Below are 19773 nucleotides of genomic sequence, written 5' to 3'. Positions count from 1 at the left end.
AACCCTTCTGTCGTCGCCGACAGGATTTGGCATGCGTACTTCTCATTACCGTAACTACTAGACCGTTTGTGATGTCTAGAAAATCTATGGACTGACGATTGGTCACCCTCATGTGGAGGATAAAGCAGTAGAAGACGGATGGATGGATACTGGAAAGCAGAGAAATAGAGCTATTTGCACCCATATACTAGTCATTACGGTAGAACCTCGGGACGTCCGCGGGAACGACAGTCACAATCGCAGACGATATTCACCGGCATGTCACACATTTGGTTGAATAACTGTCAGATATGGGATGTGAAAGTTATCTTGGGAAAAAAAGGAAGCCGAAGAACTCACTCATTGAACATTTTTTTGACAATTCTACAGCCATAAAATCTAAATAAATCCTGATTCACCATCATAATAGGGTTTATATTTAGGTGAAAAAACATCTGCATAATTCATTTTATATTTCACCTAAATCTTACACACTGGACCTTTAATAACTCTTAAAAACCTTATAATGAGAACTTTTATGCAAATGTGTCCAGCTGTCATGTGGACTGCTGGGGAAAAAAAGGGGAGAGAGGAGGAGGCAGGAGCTCCGGTCTCGAGAAATGAATGCCAGAAACCCCTCCTCCCTCGCCCTCTCACCCTCTCACCCTCTGAGCCGGACATGGATGTAGAGTGGGAAAAAGCTTTAACTTCAAACACGGAAATTAAAAATGCAGAGACAAAAAAAAAGAAAAAAAAAAGCCCATCCTCAGACAGATTCTTCAAAGAGAGAGAGAGGGGGCGGGTTTGATGCACAGCAGGCATCGGCTCGCCTCGACCTGCTGTGATTGGTCGGCCGCTCGCCGCCGTCTACTCACCGACAACCTCACGACCTTCCAGCGGACCACAGTGTGTTGTCCATCCCCGGGCTGTGTGCGTACACAGACACATGTTTGTCACTCTGCACTTTCTCTCCTCCCCCCGTTCCTCAGCCTGTGTATTCGGGGGCAGAGTCGTCTGTCGTGTCGTTTGTCAGTTTTCCACACAGGCTGCCCGCCTGTATGTGATTGAAGTCCGACTCCGGCTCATCCTGGTCCTTAGGGGAGCTTTTGGAGTGGATCTTGCCAATCTCCTCCAAGGCGCTGGCAAGAGAGTCAAGGTCAGCAGTGTCCTGGTGGCGAGCCTCCCACAGGCTCAGTATGACTGCAGATGGACTCCGCTGCTTGGCAAAAAAACCCAGGTTTCTGTGGGAGGGCAAAAAAGGAGAGATTTCAGCATTAAAACAGTTGAAAATATCATGATTTACACCAGGAGGTTTCTCTGGGTCACACAAACAAATATGCAGAGTTTTCCCAACCTTTTAGTTGATATTTATGTGTATATGTGTTGACATAACCTGCATAATTGGTTACCAATTCAATATTATAACATATATATATATATATATACATATATATATGTATATATATATATATATATATATATGTGTATAATATAACATAATATAATATTATATTAGCTCTTGCAGATAATAATAATACAAATCGAGATGCATTTTGTCATGCTTGTCATGGTAAAGTTCTAATCCGGTGGATTTCAGGTGCCGGTATTTTCAGTAAAGCGTTGTTTAAGCGCTGGTGGAGGTCTGCGTTCTCTGAGTGATCATGTTTTAACCACGTATCAAGCCTGTGCAGTGATTTAAAAAAGTGTTTAGCGGATTAGCGGAAAAAACAGAGCAGCTTTCAGGCTCAACCTGGATTGGATTAGTTGTGGAGGTGGCAGCGGTTTTATATCCATGACAGAAATTACAGCTGCTGCTACTATGACAATATTATGTTACATGTTTTTGCATCACGAGTTGTTGATATGCATTTATTTGTTGGTATTTGATTACACTACATACGAGAATTATACTTCCCATGAACACCATCTACAACACCTCCCGTATGCCCTATAAATTACACGTACAAATGCACCAAACGGTACATTTAAATGGCAAAAGATTAGCATATAATTACTGTTACATTTCTTTGGAAAATGAGTCAAATGATTAAACATCTTGGACAAATTAGATGCTAATGAATGGTACGGTTTGGATAAATACAAAAAGAAAAATCACTATTCTCTGAGATTCCCAACACTTCTTCTTGTCAAGTAAACGATGTAACACCTCATTTTTCACACTCTGGTTCCATTGTCTTGTCCACAATGGGAAACTACTGCAATTTACACCTAATCATAGGTTGCAGCGCATAATAAAACATTCACATGTCTTACACGGGCGCTTGGCGCGAAACAAATATCAAAAACAACCCACACGGGCGCTTGGATCCCCTTTAGTAAATCAACTAATTACATCCGTCTGCAACTGCGAATTAATTTAACACAAATTGGATAATCCTGGTGCTGTGAACACAACTATCTGGATTTACATGAAGCCAAACAAAACAGTGTGAACTTTAGAGTCCATTAAAACTATAATCCATCATAAATTAGCATCAGAAATGATGAATAATTACTGGCAAACACACACTTTGGTGGGAATCTAATTCTCAGGTGCTGCCAAAGTTATAAAGACGAAACAAAAAAGGGAGCTTGTTACCATGCCAATGGAGTGCAACCAGTGCCTGTCTGCATCATGGAGCAATGTGTCCAGCGGGGGGCAGTGTTTCACTGCTGCTCCCCCCTGGTTACTTCACAGGAGAGATGACAACAAGCAGCATTAAAGACTGCAGCAGCCATTGGTCACATCGGGCTCAGCTCAAAGACGTTAAGACTGGAGAGGAAAGCTTTTGTGGATAATTTGGAATCCCACAGGACTCTTAGACAAGAGGTCTCCCATGAATCATACACTTAACAGCAGATTAAAGCTGCCTCCCAGCCGAAACCAAGGAAACAACAAGAGGACAGAGGCAATTTTAGAACAGTGCATTATGATTATTAACAGAGATTTTTTATTTGGAGGAGGATTGAAAACAGGACAATCAAATTATTTGTGCTAACATTACTAGTCACCAGGGCTGTCACTTTTAAATATGAGATTTGGAAATGTGTTTGAAGTTGGGGGAGGTAAAATTCACACTTTAAAACCCATTCAAGTTGTAGTACATCAGTCTGTGATCCAACAGGGGGCGCTATGGGTGAAACTTGGCTTTATATCCACATTGAATGCCCTCTTGGCCCATCCATAGACTGTGGATGTAAAAAATGGATGTAGCCTTTGAGTTTGAAGACAGGGGTCTACCTAAGACACGCACAATAACCGTGACCCTAACCACTAAACATTTAGATGCTGTCTTTACTGTGACCCAATTGACATCTTTTCCTAAGTATGTGTCCTTCACTGGGTGTCTTTTCCTAAGTGGCTGTGGCTGCAGTCGAATACAGTCCGGTGTGAAATGTGAAGTCTTCTACTTTTCTATTGATATATAACGTCAATAAACGTTGTTCCTGAGGAGTTAATGTCCTCAAGCAGTAGTTTCAGCTCCTTTTCAATGAAACATAACAATGAAGTAAATTATGTTCCCACTGAGGACTGGCGACCTGTCCTGGGTGTACCCGGCCTTTTGCCCTGTATGTCAGCTTGGATTGGCACCAGCGCTCACCTACCGCGACCGTCATGTGGAGGATAAAGCGGTAGAAGAATGGATTCATGGATGGATGTTCCCACTTAGAGACAAACAACTATAATAAAAAATGCCACATGTGAGTGGACACCAGTGTGACTGACTGCTGGTATCGTCCAATAAGAGCCAATAAGGTTGGCGGTGACGTCCGTGAACTTTTGGTATTGGTGGTTAAAACGTGAATCCTTAGGCTTCAAAACAGGTGTCCAGAGTCTATGGGCTAAATAGAGAAATAAAACCATGATGTTTTTTTTGTTTTGCAGAAGATAAACCGGATAATCCAAATTTCTGAAAAATGCCATGTGGAAGTATTTCGGGTTCTACACCACAAATCTGCTGTATATGGGGCCTTTCCATTATACAGTTCTAGCACTACTTGGCTCGACTCTACTCATTCATACTCAGGGACAGGTCTGGTACCTGCTCTGGTGAGGTTCCAAGAGAGCCGAGACGATACTAAAATGTGAGGTCAACAGACTGCCGGCCACTGATTGGTCGTCACTGGAAGAGTCATGAGCAGAAATGAGGTTCTCCCTCATCAGGAACAGCTTTTGGTCTCTATGAGGACTACTGGTCCTGACAAGGTCAGTGTTTAGGCCAGGTCCTAAAGAGGTAACAAATACAAGAACACACACACACATACAGTGTAAATACTCACCGATCTAAGTGGAGTTTCTGGGCTAAGAGTTGCCAGTCCTTGCCCTTGGCGTTGGCAGTGTCGAAGGTGGCGCAGATCCTCTGGCGGATGGACAGAGGGATTTTGAAGGCCTTGGGCCCCGTCTGGGATGTGACGGTGCAGTCTGTCTGCATAAAAAATGGAACTGACTCCTTTTCAGTCTGGAGGAATAATAGAGAAACAGGCTTGAAATCAGACAGGGGGGCTTCAGGAAGAGAGAGAGAGAAAAAAAGGAATTGCAAATGTCACTTTACTTGGAGCCTGGAAAGCCAGATGGGTGTTGTTTACTGTTTACTGGGTCAGGATAATTCACCAAAGGTATGCTTAACATTTTAGAACATGAGACAAAAATCTGTGCACAAAAAGGGCAACGGTGGAGGCATCTGGTGGTGTCTGTCTTTGAGAAAATACAACAATATCAGTCGTTTATATAATCTAATACCCTCTGTATTTGGCTATTCGTCTCTTTCTGACTCTCTGAAACTTTCTTCCCCAAATCTACCTGTTACCAAGTAACTCTAGACATTCTTTATATTACATTACATTACATGTCATTTAACAGACGCTTTTATCCAAAGCGACTTACAATGGAATAGAGTACAGTCAGCGAGGGGTGGAATCGAACTTGCGACCATTGCGACCATGATGTTTTTCGCACTTAGGGTACCGGTCTTAACCACTGAGCCACTGAGTATAACTCTAGAGTAGGTTTGCATAGTGTGTTGTAGAGCATGGATACCCCACTCGTGCCTGTTGGGTCAGGCTGGGTCAAAAATCCAGAATTGTTGGGTTGGGCTTGACTCATGTTTGGTCACAGCATTTGACAAGATAAGTTCAAGTTCTTTGAGTGAAATATGGCATAAATTTAAAGCATTAAAAAAACAACCCAAAAAAACCCCACTGAAAATATAGTGTAAAATTGTACAATGAGTGATTGACCTCAGTTTCGATTGGGAGTTACACACAGGCTATTGAACCCATCCACAGTAAACCAAAATAGGATTGTTGGATTATATCAATCAGTGATTAGAGTTCAAGAAGAGTTGAATAAGAAGAACTGAAGAAGATCAGGACACCATGAAAATGTGGCTCAAGCAGCACTCTAGTGTGTTGTGTGCCTAAAACACTGGATGCTGAGTTTTGCACAAATTTACGATGAGCACAGTTTTAATTGTGGCAGCAAAACTGCACTTCTACTGGCACCGACTTTTCCTGCCTCCAAAAGAAAATCCTGTGCTTCTCGATTAGACCTTCTACTTGACGATTAAAGATAAAAATCCAGATACGACAAAGCAGCACATGAACACTTACTATGACTACTAACTGTTTAACATTTCATATAGCGCCATCATTTATGTATGAATTAATATTTTCTCTTTTCCTTATCGCACAATGTAAAAGTTCTGTCATTCATTCGCTTCTGTTATTACAACTCATTAAATCCAAACCATGAGAGTTCAGGCCAAGAAACCCGAGCGATGTCATTACTGCATGTCTTTTTTCAAAAAAAGTATTTTTCATTCAGATTAAATATTAACTGCTAATTCTCAGAGGAAAACTGTAGAGAGATTAGACAATGTGATTATTCTTTTGGCTCAAACTGCATTCCTAATGAAAGCTACCTTCCACCCTAAAGCGGATTATGTATGCAGTGCATGAGCACTACATGGGGTTTTCCTTTAAAATAGCCATAAATAATATAGTTTTAATTATGTCTCTGTTCGCCGTGAAATGTGCCGACTTTCCAGGATGAAACCACATTCATTCGTCATTGATGCAAATATTTCACAGTAAAAAGGCCTGTTGAAGGGGAAACCGAAATGCTAGAGTGCTTTTACTTTGTGTTTATGACATATTCAACAGATACAGACAGTGAGAACTGTAGCAAAAGGTTATTTTCACAGTCAAATAGGCAGGAGCTCAACTTTTAGCATGGGTTACGTCGTCTTACATCGTCTGAAAATGTGGATCCATAGTCAAAATCACACTGCGTGACAGGGCGATAATAAGCGCGGGTACAACATTGATTATGATGTACGTAAAATGCAGTGGAGTATACTGTATACGCAATATACTGTCGCTTGCACCTGCGCACACACACTAAGCGATGACAGTACTGGTTTGATAATCAACCTGGACGGAGATGTGGCCTGGGTTTACAATGAGAAAAGGATGCTAGCGGGCTAATGCTAACCACTGAACTTGTAAACCGAGACACTCGTCGATGACTAGGTATCACAAAGTATCACAAACATCATTAAAAATTGGTAGTGAGTGTCATCGTCTTCATTCAAAGACATACAAAAGTACACCTAAACCCAGCGGTTACAGTAATGTCTGCTGATGGGAGTAACATTAGCATCAGGCTAACATCTTATCGTTGCAGTGGGATTAGCGTGCAGTGCTAGTAAAGTGCTACGGTCAAGCATACCGCATAAGAAAAGGGTTGCCAGACTAGCACAAAAACTTTTGTATTACTACATTTAACTAGTTTTCTAATGACAATGACTGACGTCCCCAACTTTTATTAGCAAAAACAAATTGCTTGAATGTAAGTTCTGTCAATGATCAGTATTGATACGCACCATTAAGTGGTTATAAGATCCTGGCCCTTTTTAGTGGGTATTTGGTGTATATTGCATACTATATTGCAGACTACACCACTGGTATAATGTATGATGATGACTCCTGTTGACTTAAAGACGCAAGTAACTAGCCCCACAATTGGCTAATTTGGGATAATTGGCCATATTTCGTCCCGATCTGGCGATTCTGACAATCACGGGTGTCTTCTGATTTTAGCCTGATTTGAACAGATTATCTGGCCAAATTATCCTGTAGTGTGAGGGATTAACAGACGCAATTTTAACGTCATCGTGAGCAGAACCCTGCAATAAACAATGAGAGCGAGTTGACTGGGAAACGGACGTTGTGTACTTTTCTTTAGCACTGTAACTTGTACAAGGTAAGTTGATTTGGCCTTCTCAGTCATGACTTTGTTCTTTGTTTGTTTCTCAACACAAAACACACTCACGCACGCAACAGCTTTTGAGTGATCCCGAGTTTCTGTGAGATCCCAAATCCCTGGAATCTCCTCCCAGATATCATTGGATTACATGGTCAAAACCACAATTGGTTTGGCTATGATTTTTTGCAAGAACATGACGACTGTCTTTGAACCTCACATCGTTTGTTTCTGCTGGTAATCTTCCGTCTGGTTCAACCAGATATCGTACAATCTATACTGGTTTCAAATAGCCATTATTTCTTCATGTTCATTTTGTGGTCCACACACTCTGATCTCCCAGTGCACACACCCTCTCAAAATACCCACAACCCCCCACTGTTTTCTGCATTAAAAATGGCTCTTTGAAGTATGGGGCACTTAATTGGCATAATTATGACTATTTTAAAATCATGGCTACCTTTTTAATGATTGCTATTTCTTAAACTGTAATCGATTTTTTTTCTATTGTAATTTGCAGTATTCTTTCATGTCTCTTAAGTGAAACCCAGACGTGAAAGCCTGGCGACCCACTGTGTAAAACAACGACGAACCAAAACTCTCCCTGTCATCACGTACTCGTCTGTTTGCTGCTAAATGTCAAAACCATTGCGCTGATGACCTGAACTTTACTCACAGCTCCTCCACGCACTTTTGATTCTTTCCTCTGCTCAGACAAACCATAAGTGACCGTGACGGTCGGCGGGATTTAACCATTAAACCATCAAAAGGTAATTGCAAAGAATATTTCACCTGTGTCTGATTGTAACGCCATCTGTTCAAACGGTGCTGGTGACCCCCCGAGGTAGGACAAACGCGCTTGTGACTGGCCGTGAAAATGCATTCTGTCGTAACAACCTCTCCTTGTCTTAACGACAGAACGGACGAGGAGGGGTTTTCTAACTCGTGGCTGCTCCAGTGGAGCCGCTTGGTAGACAGAGGACTGCCGCTGTGAACCAGGCTATTTGCTGGAACACGTGTGTCCCAGGGTGAATGAAAGGGAAGGAAATGTAAATGGTAGCAATAGCACAGGTGGAAATGTCAAGGGCGGCCAGATTCCATTGAGCTGCTTCACTGTCTGAAACCACTCACTAAATTGTCTGAGATATAGTGAGTTTTTCTCGAACTGTATGAATGTTAAGTGAGAATTATTATATTTTAGGAACATTTTGAAGTTTCATATCGCAGCTAAATATCCCTCACCCCACGCTTCCCTTTTTAAGTGTGTTGGAGAACTTATATAGCCTTCAGTTAGCACAGTTAGCGTAACTCAAAAGATGTTAAGTCTGTCCATTGTGGGCTACTGTACAAACATGGTGGTCCAAAATGGCCGCCTCGGAAGAGCTGACCCAGTTCCTGATATAAATATGACAACTAAGACAGTGTCCCAAAAAAGCCTGAATTGTACACACTGGACCTGTAACACAATAGAAAATGAGTGACAAGAGTAAATTTGTGCATTAAATAACACTTCTGAATAATACTAAAATGTAAAATTGCTTTCAAATGTTCTGTTTTCATAGCCTTAGCCCAATTTGTAATGATGAATAAGGAAGTTTACTTCACAGATGAAGAACTACATCCTTTCTGGCATGTGCAGGCCACCGTAGTTCCCTGTTACGCTTGAGAAAGAGATGGGTGAGTCAGTTAGCGTTATCTTGGCCGGGATCAGACGACAGTATATATTTTTGTCTTTCATGATCTGTCACCATGTCAGATTATCAATCACAGTGGCACGGATTCTTGCTGTGTCTATCGGTATATATTTGTATAGGACTTGTCAATCATGCTACTATCAAAGCGTTTTGGGTGATGCTCGCGGGCTCGATCGTGTCCATCACGACTAAATGGCTTGAAAATCGCTCTGAATTTGTGATGTACAAATTTGGGTGTGGGCTTTAAAAGTTTCAAACACATGCGACACTGACCTAATGCGATCAGTAATACGTGTGTGTTTCCTGCTGAAAAATGTCTTGTCTGTGGAAAGGAAAAAAAACCTTTAGGTGCATCTTTGGTGTGTGTGTGTTCAGCATATATTAGTGATAAAAATAAATAAAAAAAGAGAGAGAGAGAGGGTGTTGGCCTCAGGAGAGACGGCCCAGCATTCAGTGCACACGCCCTGCGGGAAGGTCACATGACAGCCGAGCGACCTCCCCGCAGCTGCAGAGCCTCACCTCGTCCACGGCCGTGTAGACCTGCAGGATCTGCTCGTGGCCTTTGACCTGGCGTACGCTGATTTTGCAGGAGAGCTGCGTGGTGGCGGGGCTGTATCTCTCCAGAGAGAAGGCACAGTGCAGGGGCTGCTGGTTGCTGCACCACACTTGGGGGAAGGAGAATTCCTGAGGTGGCAGAAGAAGGAGAAGTGTGAGTGTGTGTTTACATACTACATGATCTGAATGAGATGATTTAGCTCCCTCAGCATCGACACACACAGCTGGAGTCAAAGAAGAAGCCAATATATCCAGGCAAGGGACAATATTGACATTTCCTGTCATGAATATCCAGAGGGGGGAAAAAAAGATTGAAATTATTCTTGTGAAAACTGTAAAATTATGATTTAATATATATGTATTACATTCTTAAACATAAATGTGCAACGCCTGACCTTAATATGGTTTGTTTCTATAATCTATAAGCATATTTTCAGGTAGAAAATGTGCATTAACAAGCTTATGAAGCTTTACAGGGTAAAACACATGAAATAATGTTATTAACATTGTTAAATTGTTAAAAAATGAATGTTGTGAAAAACATAATTGTTAAAAAAAAAACATTATTTGCATGACCAAGTCTTGCAAAATCACATGTTCCAAACACATGTCGCTACCGTTACCAGAAAATACTTTGCATTGTCATCACACAACTACAAAAACCTTGCTTTACAAAAACTGTGTTGTAAAATGTCGTAATGTTAGAACATAATTTACAAACTAGTGTCACAAAAAATGCTACAAATAAACAAAGAAATTGTTAAAAATGTTACACATTTACTGAAAAAACGTACATATATAAAACATATATAAATACTTAACGCATTTAAAAGCAAAAATAAAATCATTATTATGTCATTGGGTCCTGGACTGACAGGAAAGATGCTGGCTCCCCCTTGTGGTCATGATTATCCCAACATAATACTGTATGTATATATGTAGGGAACAGGGGAAAAAACGTGTCCTCTAATGTATAATTAATACCTGGAGAACCACAGGATCTAAAGGGAAACGTCCTTGACCTTTGTTTGACTCCGTCTCTGTGTTCTCTGCATATAAAAAGTGATGTGTAAATCATTCCTGGCATATTTAATTCAGCAGGCCGGTGAGTTCTACTGGAGAATGAACCCTTGTGGCTTTTTTTTTTTGTTGGCTGCCCAGAGAAGCTCACCACAGCAGATAATGGAGTTGGGGAGGAGCAGCAGCAGCAGCAGAGAGGAGAAGATAAAGGAAGGGAAGGGAAGGTAAGGTGGGGGTGTGATGGACGCAGGAAGCTCAGCTTTTTAGCACTAAAAGCTGACTTGATGTATGGCACATCGCTCAGCTATTATTCTACACCTGCTCCACCAGAGCAGGTTCGCCATGCCTGCCTGCCTGCCATCCTGAAAGAAACCCCCTCATAAATAAGGCCGCGGAGAGGACAGTGGTGCATTTGAGACGCAGCGCTCTCGCTCTGCATTCACATCCTTACAGTAGGGACACAGCTCTGCTGCGGTGGACAAACACGCGCACAGAACAGGCCTCTTAATGCTCCTGCAAGTGGAAAGCAAAACACGGTGCCATCAATCTCAAGCCGCGTCCGGCTTTATGACCCTCGTGCGACAGAAGGATTCATGTTTTTTAAAAAAAGGCGGGGGGGTGGGGGGGGATGTTTGAAAGCACGGAGTATAAAGCGAGACAAAACCAGATGAATGTTACAGGCAAGAAAGAAATTTTTTTCCAGGTTTGTCTCATTGTCTCTGTCTGCGAGTATGTGACAGTAAATGATGCCAAACAAACAGACATCTTGTGACAGCTGTCAATCAAACACAATAAGTTCCTTGTGGGTGTGATCACACCAATATGAACCTATTGTCTCATTGGTGCCCTCCCTCTTCTCCACCCCCAAACTGTAAAAAGGCCTGTCGACACGCAACCTACAGCATATTGCACGGCCGTAAATTAAGATTAGCACACGTGCAGTAATAATTAATTATTATATAATATATATAATTACATTATTTGCTCGTGCTGCACGTTTTACTGCTCTCACGACTTTTGATATAAATGTCATGCCTTAGTATTTGTAATTAGTCGAAACAATCGTCAAAAACAAATCCTCAACAACGTCACTGCCAGACTATTTACTGAGTACATCTATGTAGTACAGTATGTCATATCTTAATACATAAACCACATATTTAAATTTTTCACCTAAAACTGCGATTTGTGACGCAGAAAAAGTTTTATTTCTGAGCCGGCAGTTAATGTCAATGGATTATTCCTTTCACCCCAACCTGTCTAGGCAGATGGCTGCACATCTTTGAGTCTGGTTCTTCCTGTTAAACTCTCTCCACTGATGCCTAGTATATATATACATATGAAATATATAAGTATATACTCTTTAAGTCCCGCCTCTGAGATCCGTACAAGACAGTAGTTCTGACAGAAAATGGCCTTTTACATCAGCGTGACAGTCACACACCCTTAATCGGTTATTCGATAATCAGGACCCATCTGTACTTTAACGGACATGCACAGCCCAACACTCTCTTAAGTTTAGTTTTACAAACGCCACTGATGCTGCATCACTCATCGTCTCACTATTCTTTAGCATATTTCTTATATTGTTCTCGTAGCATCCTGCAGAAACTCCACAGTAATTAGCGTTTGGCTGCAATAACAGGACGCTGTAAATTAACACACACCCCCACATCCAATCCATGTTTTGATTTTAGCTCCTCTGCAGATATCGTCGCCATGGTTACCTGACATGTGGTAAAGGGTTTGATGCTCCACAGGAACTGGGGAACATCCTGGATGGACACCTGCAGGCTGAAGGTGTTCGCTCGGAAAGGCAACATCTTTGGCTCCTCGAGGAGCTGACCCCCTCTGGTTTTCTCTGCAGCCACCACTCCCTGTGAGAGGAGAGGAGAGGAGAGGAGAGGAGAAGTACAAATAAGAAAGCAATTAATAGGCTAGAAAAAAACAGGGGTAAAAGAAGGAGCTAATATAGACCAGTTGTTTGGGACACAAAGATGATTCACGGGAAACACTTTTTTTGAGACAATTAATTAATTATACAAGCGTGAAATGAAGTTGGGATCTTGGAAACTGCTGGTTTATCTATTCAGAGTGATACTGTGTTACAGAAAATGCCAGAACATCAAGTCTGACACGTTGCATTTCACTGCAAACAAAGCACAAATTTGCTCTTGTTATGATTCATATTGTGAATTGGGTCACGATCGTCTCCCCTCAAAAGTCTGTCCCCGAGATAAAAAGGGCCTACAGACAAAAACAAACATACAAAAACAAAGCAAAAAAACAAACAAAAAATGAGACTGGGCCATGTTCCTCCCTTTGAGGGAACATTACGAAAGCATATCAGCACAAACACCTGTTGCTAATCCCTTCCTGATGTCGCAGCCACCGACTGACTCACCACCGACGTTAACGCAGAAACAATCCGCCAAAGTGACATCAGGTCTCGGGTGAGCACACACACAAAAAAGCCCCCACGCAGCTCACGCTCTTACATTAGCGTCGCATTTGCAGCCTCCGAACTTGACAGGGTGACGCTCGGATTTAATGCAGAAGAAAAGCATCGCAAGGGGAAGGAGGGAGGGTGGTGGTGGTGTAGGGGGTTTACAAATGTCTACCTCCCAAATTGAATTTGTGATGATGAAAGAGCACTTTGATTGTAGCCTGCAGGTATTCATCTGTCATCATTGTTCAGTGTCCCCGCAGAGGGTGGGACGGCTCAGTGTGGCCCGTCTATTCTGAGCCGTCTCACTCACAAAAGAGAAGAGACAGCGAACAGAGCTGTGGCCAATGTCAGGACACAGCTCAGTCACTCTGACACGTTGTGTCAGACGTTGCCTATGCATAAGTCTGTGTATTACACAGTGTGTGTGTGTGTGTGTGTGTGTGTGTGCAGAGAAGCAAGTGTACTGTCAGTCATATTATGGCATGGTGCCTTAGTTGGAGGTCGGGACACCACAGATTCAAATTGTCAAATGAGTTCACACACGAGTCTCTCTGTGGCTCCCAGGATAGCAGTGATACACAACAATAAACAAATATGTGACAATATCTGATAAAGATATATTATATACAGAGAGCGCTGCACACAGGAAGTGACTTGTTTTTATGTCAAGACAGAAGTAGGGCCCGAGCATGAAAGTGCAAGTCTTCCATTTCACTGTAGTCATTTTTGAGGGAGTTATCCCTCTTATGACCATCATGATAATCAGGCTGCCTGGATTTATTTTGATTTTGTGGCCGTAGAATTGTACATTTCTTCCAAGATAACTTTCACTTACGGTACTGAGAAGGTGACGCCACAAATGAGTGATTGGGCGGTCGTTCCGTGGAAGTCCTGTGGGCTACCATAATGACAAATATACGAGTGCAAAGCTCTATTTCTCTGCTTTCTGGCATCCACTTATCCGTCTTCTGCCGCTTTATCCTCCACATGAGGGTGCTGTGACAATCTTAGCTGACATAGGGCGAAAGGTGGGGGTCACATCACATCAGAGAGGTGAAACGTTGCATGTAGGTCAGGTCTGGCGAAAATGCGATATCATCATAGTGCTCTGACCCGTGCGTTGCCCCAGGGCACTAAAGCGCCCCCTAAGGTGAAACACCGATGGAGCAAGCCAAAACTAACTGGTACAGAATTTTCACGAAACTTGGTGGGAACATGTTTTGTTTTTGTTCTTGGTGGGAACAAAAAAGTCATTTGGGACCATGGCCTCAACTCGACAGGAAGTCGGCCATTTCGAATTTTGGCGTCCATCTTGGTAGTCATCCATCTGTTGCACTCTTCAGTCTCACCATTAGATGTCACTAATTCTTAGAAAGGGAGGATTTAGAATTTATATTTTTATTAATCCCCTTAGGGAAAGTATTCCTCTGCATTTGACCCATCCTAGAATTAGGAGCACCCCAGCCCTTTTGGCCGGGTGGGGATTTGAACCGGCTAACAAGTTCCCTTTCCACTTGGCCATTTCTTTTCAGGGGCTGCCGTGATTTCTTCTCAGTTATGTTAGAATTTGGGGAAAATGGCTAAAGGGTGATGTGAACAGTATTTTCACTGGACGATGCGGCCTCTTAGCATTTTTTAAAAATAAAACAGGTGGAATTTTTGGCGAGGAAACATCATCTAAACATCATGATGCATTATCATTCTAAACTCTACCATTCACAAACCCTTTCTTGCTCTCGGCGCACACTTTTTTTCTGTGTGTTGCGTCAGGTTTCCTGTTGATCCAGGATCCAGTCTGTAATTGACTTTGTGCCGGCGCTTGGAAAACACACAGAAGCTACACAGTGCTAACAGACAGGAGCCCGAGGGACCTGCAGAAATCTGGCATCTGCTCGGCAGGCAGGGAATTCATAAACCAAATCCAGAATGCATTTTAAAGCCAGCTGTCGCTGACGGCTGTGACATGACAGAACGGCGGCGGGGAGGGAGGCAGAGCCAGTCATGAGGCTCACGGTGACTCTGCTCGGCTCGACTGTGTTAGTCTAGACTCTCCAGAGAGACGCAGAAGCCTGATTTCCCTCATGTTTACCCGTGGGATCACAACACTTAAAAACTCTATAGGTCGCTGAGGGATAATCAAGTCAAACAAGACAAGTGGAAAAAAAAAAAGAAGAAAAGAAGGTTAACATTGAAATGGCAGTGATTACTGTGCGGCAGCGTTTGTCTCAGTCTATTAAAACCACTGGAACAGAATCTGTCAAGCTGCTCTGAGACCCCACCACCAGCTCTAAATATTGTCTCACCGTGATAATGAATCTGCAGTTACGACCACACAACGACTGGCACAACGACCAGATATTTGTCTACAGGACTGAGGCGGAAAAGGCTCCGCTGTTGTGTTTGTTTCTGCAACACTGTCAATCAAAAACTGGCTCCGCCTTTCAGACAGTTCCTCCAATCATCATGCAGAAACCTGGCCACTGTCCGCACCCCCGCCCACTGCTCTTCTGACTCCCAGAGAAGCTGAGCTTCCGTTGAAGTGACGTCTTTTGCCACATTTGTCCAATTCTGTGTTGTCATCATAGAGAAAAGTGGAAATCAAGTGGGGTTAACCCTAACCTAACCCTTGAACAACAGATAAAATTTGTACAGAACTCTAAACACTATTTCTACAACAATTTAGTAATAAGTCAACCATTCAACCAATGCAGTCAACTCTATAATTATCACTTATTCATAGCAGAAAATTTAGGGTCAAATAAAGCTGCTTAAGCTTCTTATCACTTCTCTTTAATCCACAAATGGAGACTCTTCATAACTAAACCCTCTCTAAATAATAAGAAGAACGAGATGAAATGACTAAGTATTAAATGATGAAAAAGCTTCAAAATGATATCTAATTATGATATCATTATGTCTTCTTATTGTACCGTTTAAATTTTAAGTGTTTGGTTTTTTTTGCATTTGTGTTTGGTTTACAATCATCCAGGCTCCACCAAGGCTGTCCCCCGTGTTTACTAAATAAAAGTCTCTGCGGCTGGAATGAAATATGGTCGGACGCACTAATGTAACGCCGGGCCTTGGAAGGAGCCGATGGTTCACGTGTCAGCTGGGACAGCCCACAAAGTATGGTGACAACATCCGGATGAAGAATCCACACCTGGGAGGATCCAGAACCTGGATTGAGACACAGTTTACAAGTAAACTGAAAAGGGTGGAGTCGTCTCCCATTTCCAAAGTCTGCCACAGTAATTCAAATCTTTTAGTGAGTTATGCTGTAGGAAAGCTTGGCTTGCTGTCTAGTATATAATCACTTCTGTATTACCTCGGCCCAAACAAACAACTACTGGTAACTGCTCTCTGCATTGACAGGACTATTAGCTTTCAAATTTCCACATAGAAACTGGGAAAAGAGCTTTTGCATAATCTGTTTCTGTATCATAGAATGAGGTGAAGGACTTAAATCTTAGTGAGTTAATCTCACCAAATAATTTCAAACTCGTCTGCTAACAGTCTTTTTTCTTCCCCCCCCCCAACAACTCAGACTCCTCTGCTAAATGATGAGATTTTAGACATTTCCTCTGCCAAATGTTAGCAAATAAGCCATGTTTTTGTGTGCACATTAGCTGTGCAAGGTCTGATGCTGCTGAAGTAAAACTACAGAGGTTTCAGTAAAGAGATGCCACAGCAGTAGTTAGTTTTTGTGTTAGTTTGGCACTGTTTGTCTTAGTTCTTATATACCAAATTATTAAACCCATTTAATTTTATTTCATTTTTAATTTCACTATTTGTTTAAAAAAAAAAAAATGGTTTGAGTTAAGAATAAATTACTTACTTAAATAAGTTAATCATTTAAATTTACTTAAATTAATTACTTAAAACATTGTCGAAACACATGTACGACTTACATAAAAGCCTTTTTTTACAAAACTATCTGGTGTAGTATCATGTACAGTAATACTGTGACATCTACACAGCGTTGAATGACATTATAATGTGTTACAGTGAAGTTACAGACAATTATTAATGAGACTATTCAATGGTGGTATTGGAAGGTCAAAAATGAAAACTTCAAAACAAAAATATGGACACGCAACGGCGGTCTGGACAGAGGACTGGAAAACCAGACTATCAATCCCAACAAAGAGTCATCCTTACAATGATGTAGAAGAAGTTACAATTCTGTGAAAAAGTGAGGCAAATGAAAATCAGATGATGATTCACTGTGTTTTCAACACCAAATGCAAAGCAAACTTTTATCCGGCCTCTGGGGTGTTTGTCTATCTGCGTATCATCAGACATGCTGAATGTTAGCAAACATTCTCTGTCAAAAGTTTGACTTTGTAATTATTGTATTTGTGAGCGTCAAACAGCGATGACAAGAGGGGACAGCTCGAAAGCAACCAAAACGGTCCAAAGTCTGGGACACATTCACTGCGAAGCAGAATTAGCATGCCATAGTAGTACGACAGTGTATGCGTCCAGTGCAAGGTACACACCGGACACAAGGTAACAAAGTAACGTTAACAACAGCGTCTGCATACACGCAAACAAATGTTACTGCTAATTTTCAAGTAAGTCGGGCGAAGAAATGCGCAAATCATGATGAATGTGTAGTGACCAGTTAGTCACTGAAACCCACAAAGTGTGTTTATTCAATATGAATAAACACACTGACCCACTGACCTTTGCCCTGCAATGAAATGTACACGTATATGTATAAATGTCTAAAATGTACTTAAGTTTCAGAAGTAAAAGTATTAAGAAAGTGAGGAGTTAGGATTGAGTCATGGTGGATCAGTGGTAGCGCGAGTTGTCTTTCAACTGGAAGGTTGTGGGTTTCACTTCCTGGCTCAAGGTCAAGGTATCTTTATTGTCCCAAAGCAGGGAAAATAGGTTTGCAGCCAGGAAGATGCACACACAGAGATATTCAGACATAATACACAGATAGACAACAACAGATAACATCATGGGCAGATTAAAAAAACCAATAGTAAAGATAAAATGTGATTAAAAAAAAAGAATATATATATATATATATATATATATATATATATATATATATATATATGTGTGTGTGTATGTATAAAAAAAGTGTTGTAAAACTGGTGATAATCATGAAAAACAAATGATTCAAACCAGCGTCCCTCCTCACCTGAAAGGCATGCGGCGTGTCGTCCACACAGTAAACCCGCAGGCTGTAGCTCATGGAGCCGGCGTCCATGCTCCCGAACACCGCCAGCTTTAGCCTCTTCACGGCAGCCTGCGTCAGCGGCTCGCCCACCAGGGCGTACGAGCCCGGCTGGTCCAGCAGCAGGTGGCAGCTGGACGAGTCCATCAGGCAGTAACAGGAAATCGACTCCTCCTCTACTGACATCACATCCTGTAACAGAAGAACAGAGGAAGCATGAGTCTTGCACATACTAGCAAGCTAAAGCAGTCACCACATGATCTGATGTTTGAGCTCCATGAGTCTTGTTTTCCCCAAAGTCACTGTACTTGATTGATTACACATTGATTGATTTTAAAGTATCTCCAGTAAAAACAGCTGGGATAGGGGTCCGGTGCAGTGTGGACTGTGCAGAAACAGGGATGGGGTCCTAGGCGGTCCAACTCCCGGTTGCTGAAATTGGATTTTGGGACAGTAAGGTTTACACCAGTAGACAAAAGGGTTGCTTCACTACGCCTGCGGGTTAGGGAATCACATTCACATTTAAGCATTTAGCAGACACTTTTATCCAATGCGACTTTCAAGAGCGGAATAAGATACATAGAAGTAGTCTTGGAAAGAACTCCACTAGAGCGTGAGAGTGCCGAGGTGGATCCAAGTAACAGAAGGAGAGGGGGTTGGGTAAGTGCTAGGACAGCATATGCTCTCGGAAGAGCTGGGTTTTCGAGAGCTTCTTGAAGATAGACTGGGTCGCCCCTGTTCTGGTAGCGACTGGTAGGTCATTCCACCACCGTGGAACGACACATGGAAAGAATCTGGATTGTTGTGTGCGGGGTGTTGGCACCGCCAAATGACAATACTTTGATGAACGGAGTAGTCGAGGGGTAACATAAGCCTTTAGGAAAGCATTTAAGTGGGTGGGAGCAGACCCATGAAGCATTTTGTAGGCAAGCATCAGGGTCCTTAGGGAATGTGTGGCCCTATGGGGGACTCTAGGTAGTGACAGAAAGAACAGGAACACAGATTAAAGGGGCTGAAATTAGTTTCTTCCATAGGGTGTCTGGCCTCGCTGCACCTAGACATTGAGAGGAACCAGTTGAGGAGGTTTGGGCATCTAGCCAGGATGCCTCCTGGACATTTCCCTGGGTAGGTTTTTCTAGGATTGCCCAACCAGGAGGAAGCCGCAGGGCAGACCCAGGACACACTGGAGAGATTGAGATTGAGGTGTCTGGGGCCTTAGTAATTTGCAAATTTCCAAAACATACATTAATCTTCGGGCTGTTGGCATAGCCACCAGCCATGAATGTTTTTAGTGTTTTAGGCATTACAAAAAGCATATTTGGTGTGGCTAAAAAGCCGATATGACACAAAACTCTGGCAGATTCTCCTAAACTGGTTCTTGTGTGTTCAAACCCTCTCAGCTCACAGAAACAGACTCTGCTGTCAAACTAAATATTCATGCTCAGTGCACCGATGTCATGAGCAGAAAAACATGTACAAATGAACTCCAGCACATGGTACGATGTTTTATGGATGGGAGTTGTGCTGCGCTGCTGTGAAACAACGGTGTGAGCAAACACAACGCAGGTTTAAATCAAAAAGCAGACGCTCACACAGGCCGTCAGCGTTCTCCTGAGAACAT

At 42.3% G+C, this 19773-nt stretch overlaps 1 protein-coding gene across 1 annotated transcript; it reads right to left on the bottom strand.

The window, feature by feature from the left end:
- Positions 1 to 771: 771 nt before the first annotated feature.
- Positions 772 to 18315, bottom strand: LOC122769392 (netrin receptor UNC5D-like). Its single transcript, XM_044025908.1, has 5 exons — positions 18117 to 18315; positions 12240 to 12389; positions 9457 to 9621; positions 4261 to 4439; positions 772 to 1220 (listed from the first exon to the last, which is right to left on the bottom strand). Exons 1-5 carry the CDS (start codon positions 18297 to 18299, stop codon positions 965 to 967), a joined length of 933 nt encoding a protein of 310 aa, XP_043881843.1. The 5' UTR covers positions 18300 to 18315; the 3' UTR covers positions 772 to 964.
- Positions 18316 to 19773: the final 1458 nt, after the last annotated feature.

The sequence above is a fragment of the Solea senegalensis genome, linkage group LG5 (assembly GCF_019176455.1).
Source record: "Solea senegalensis isolate Sse05_10M linkage group LG5, IFAPA_SoseM_1, whole genome shotgun sequence".
Taxonomy (NCBI): Eukaryota; Metazoa; Chordata; class Actinopteri; order Pleuronectiformes; family Soleidae; genus Solea; species Solea senegalensis.
Note: the sequence above shows the minus strand (reverse complement) of the source record. Positions and strands in the feature narration are given on the sequence as shown.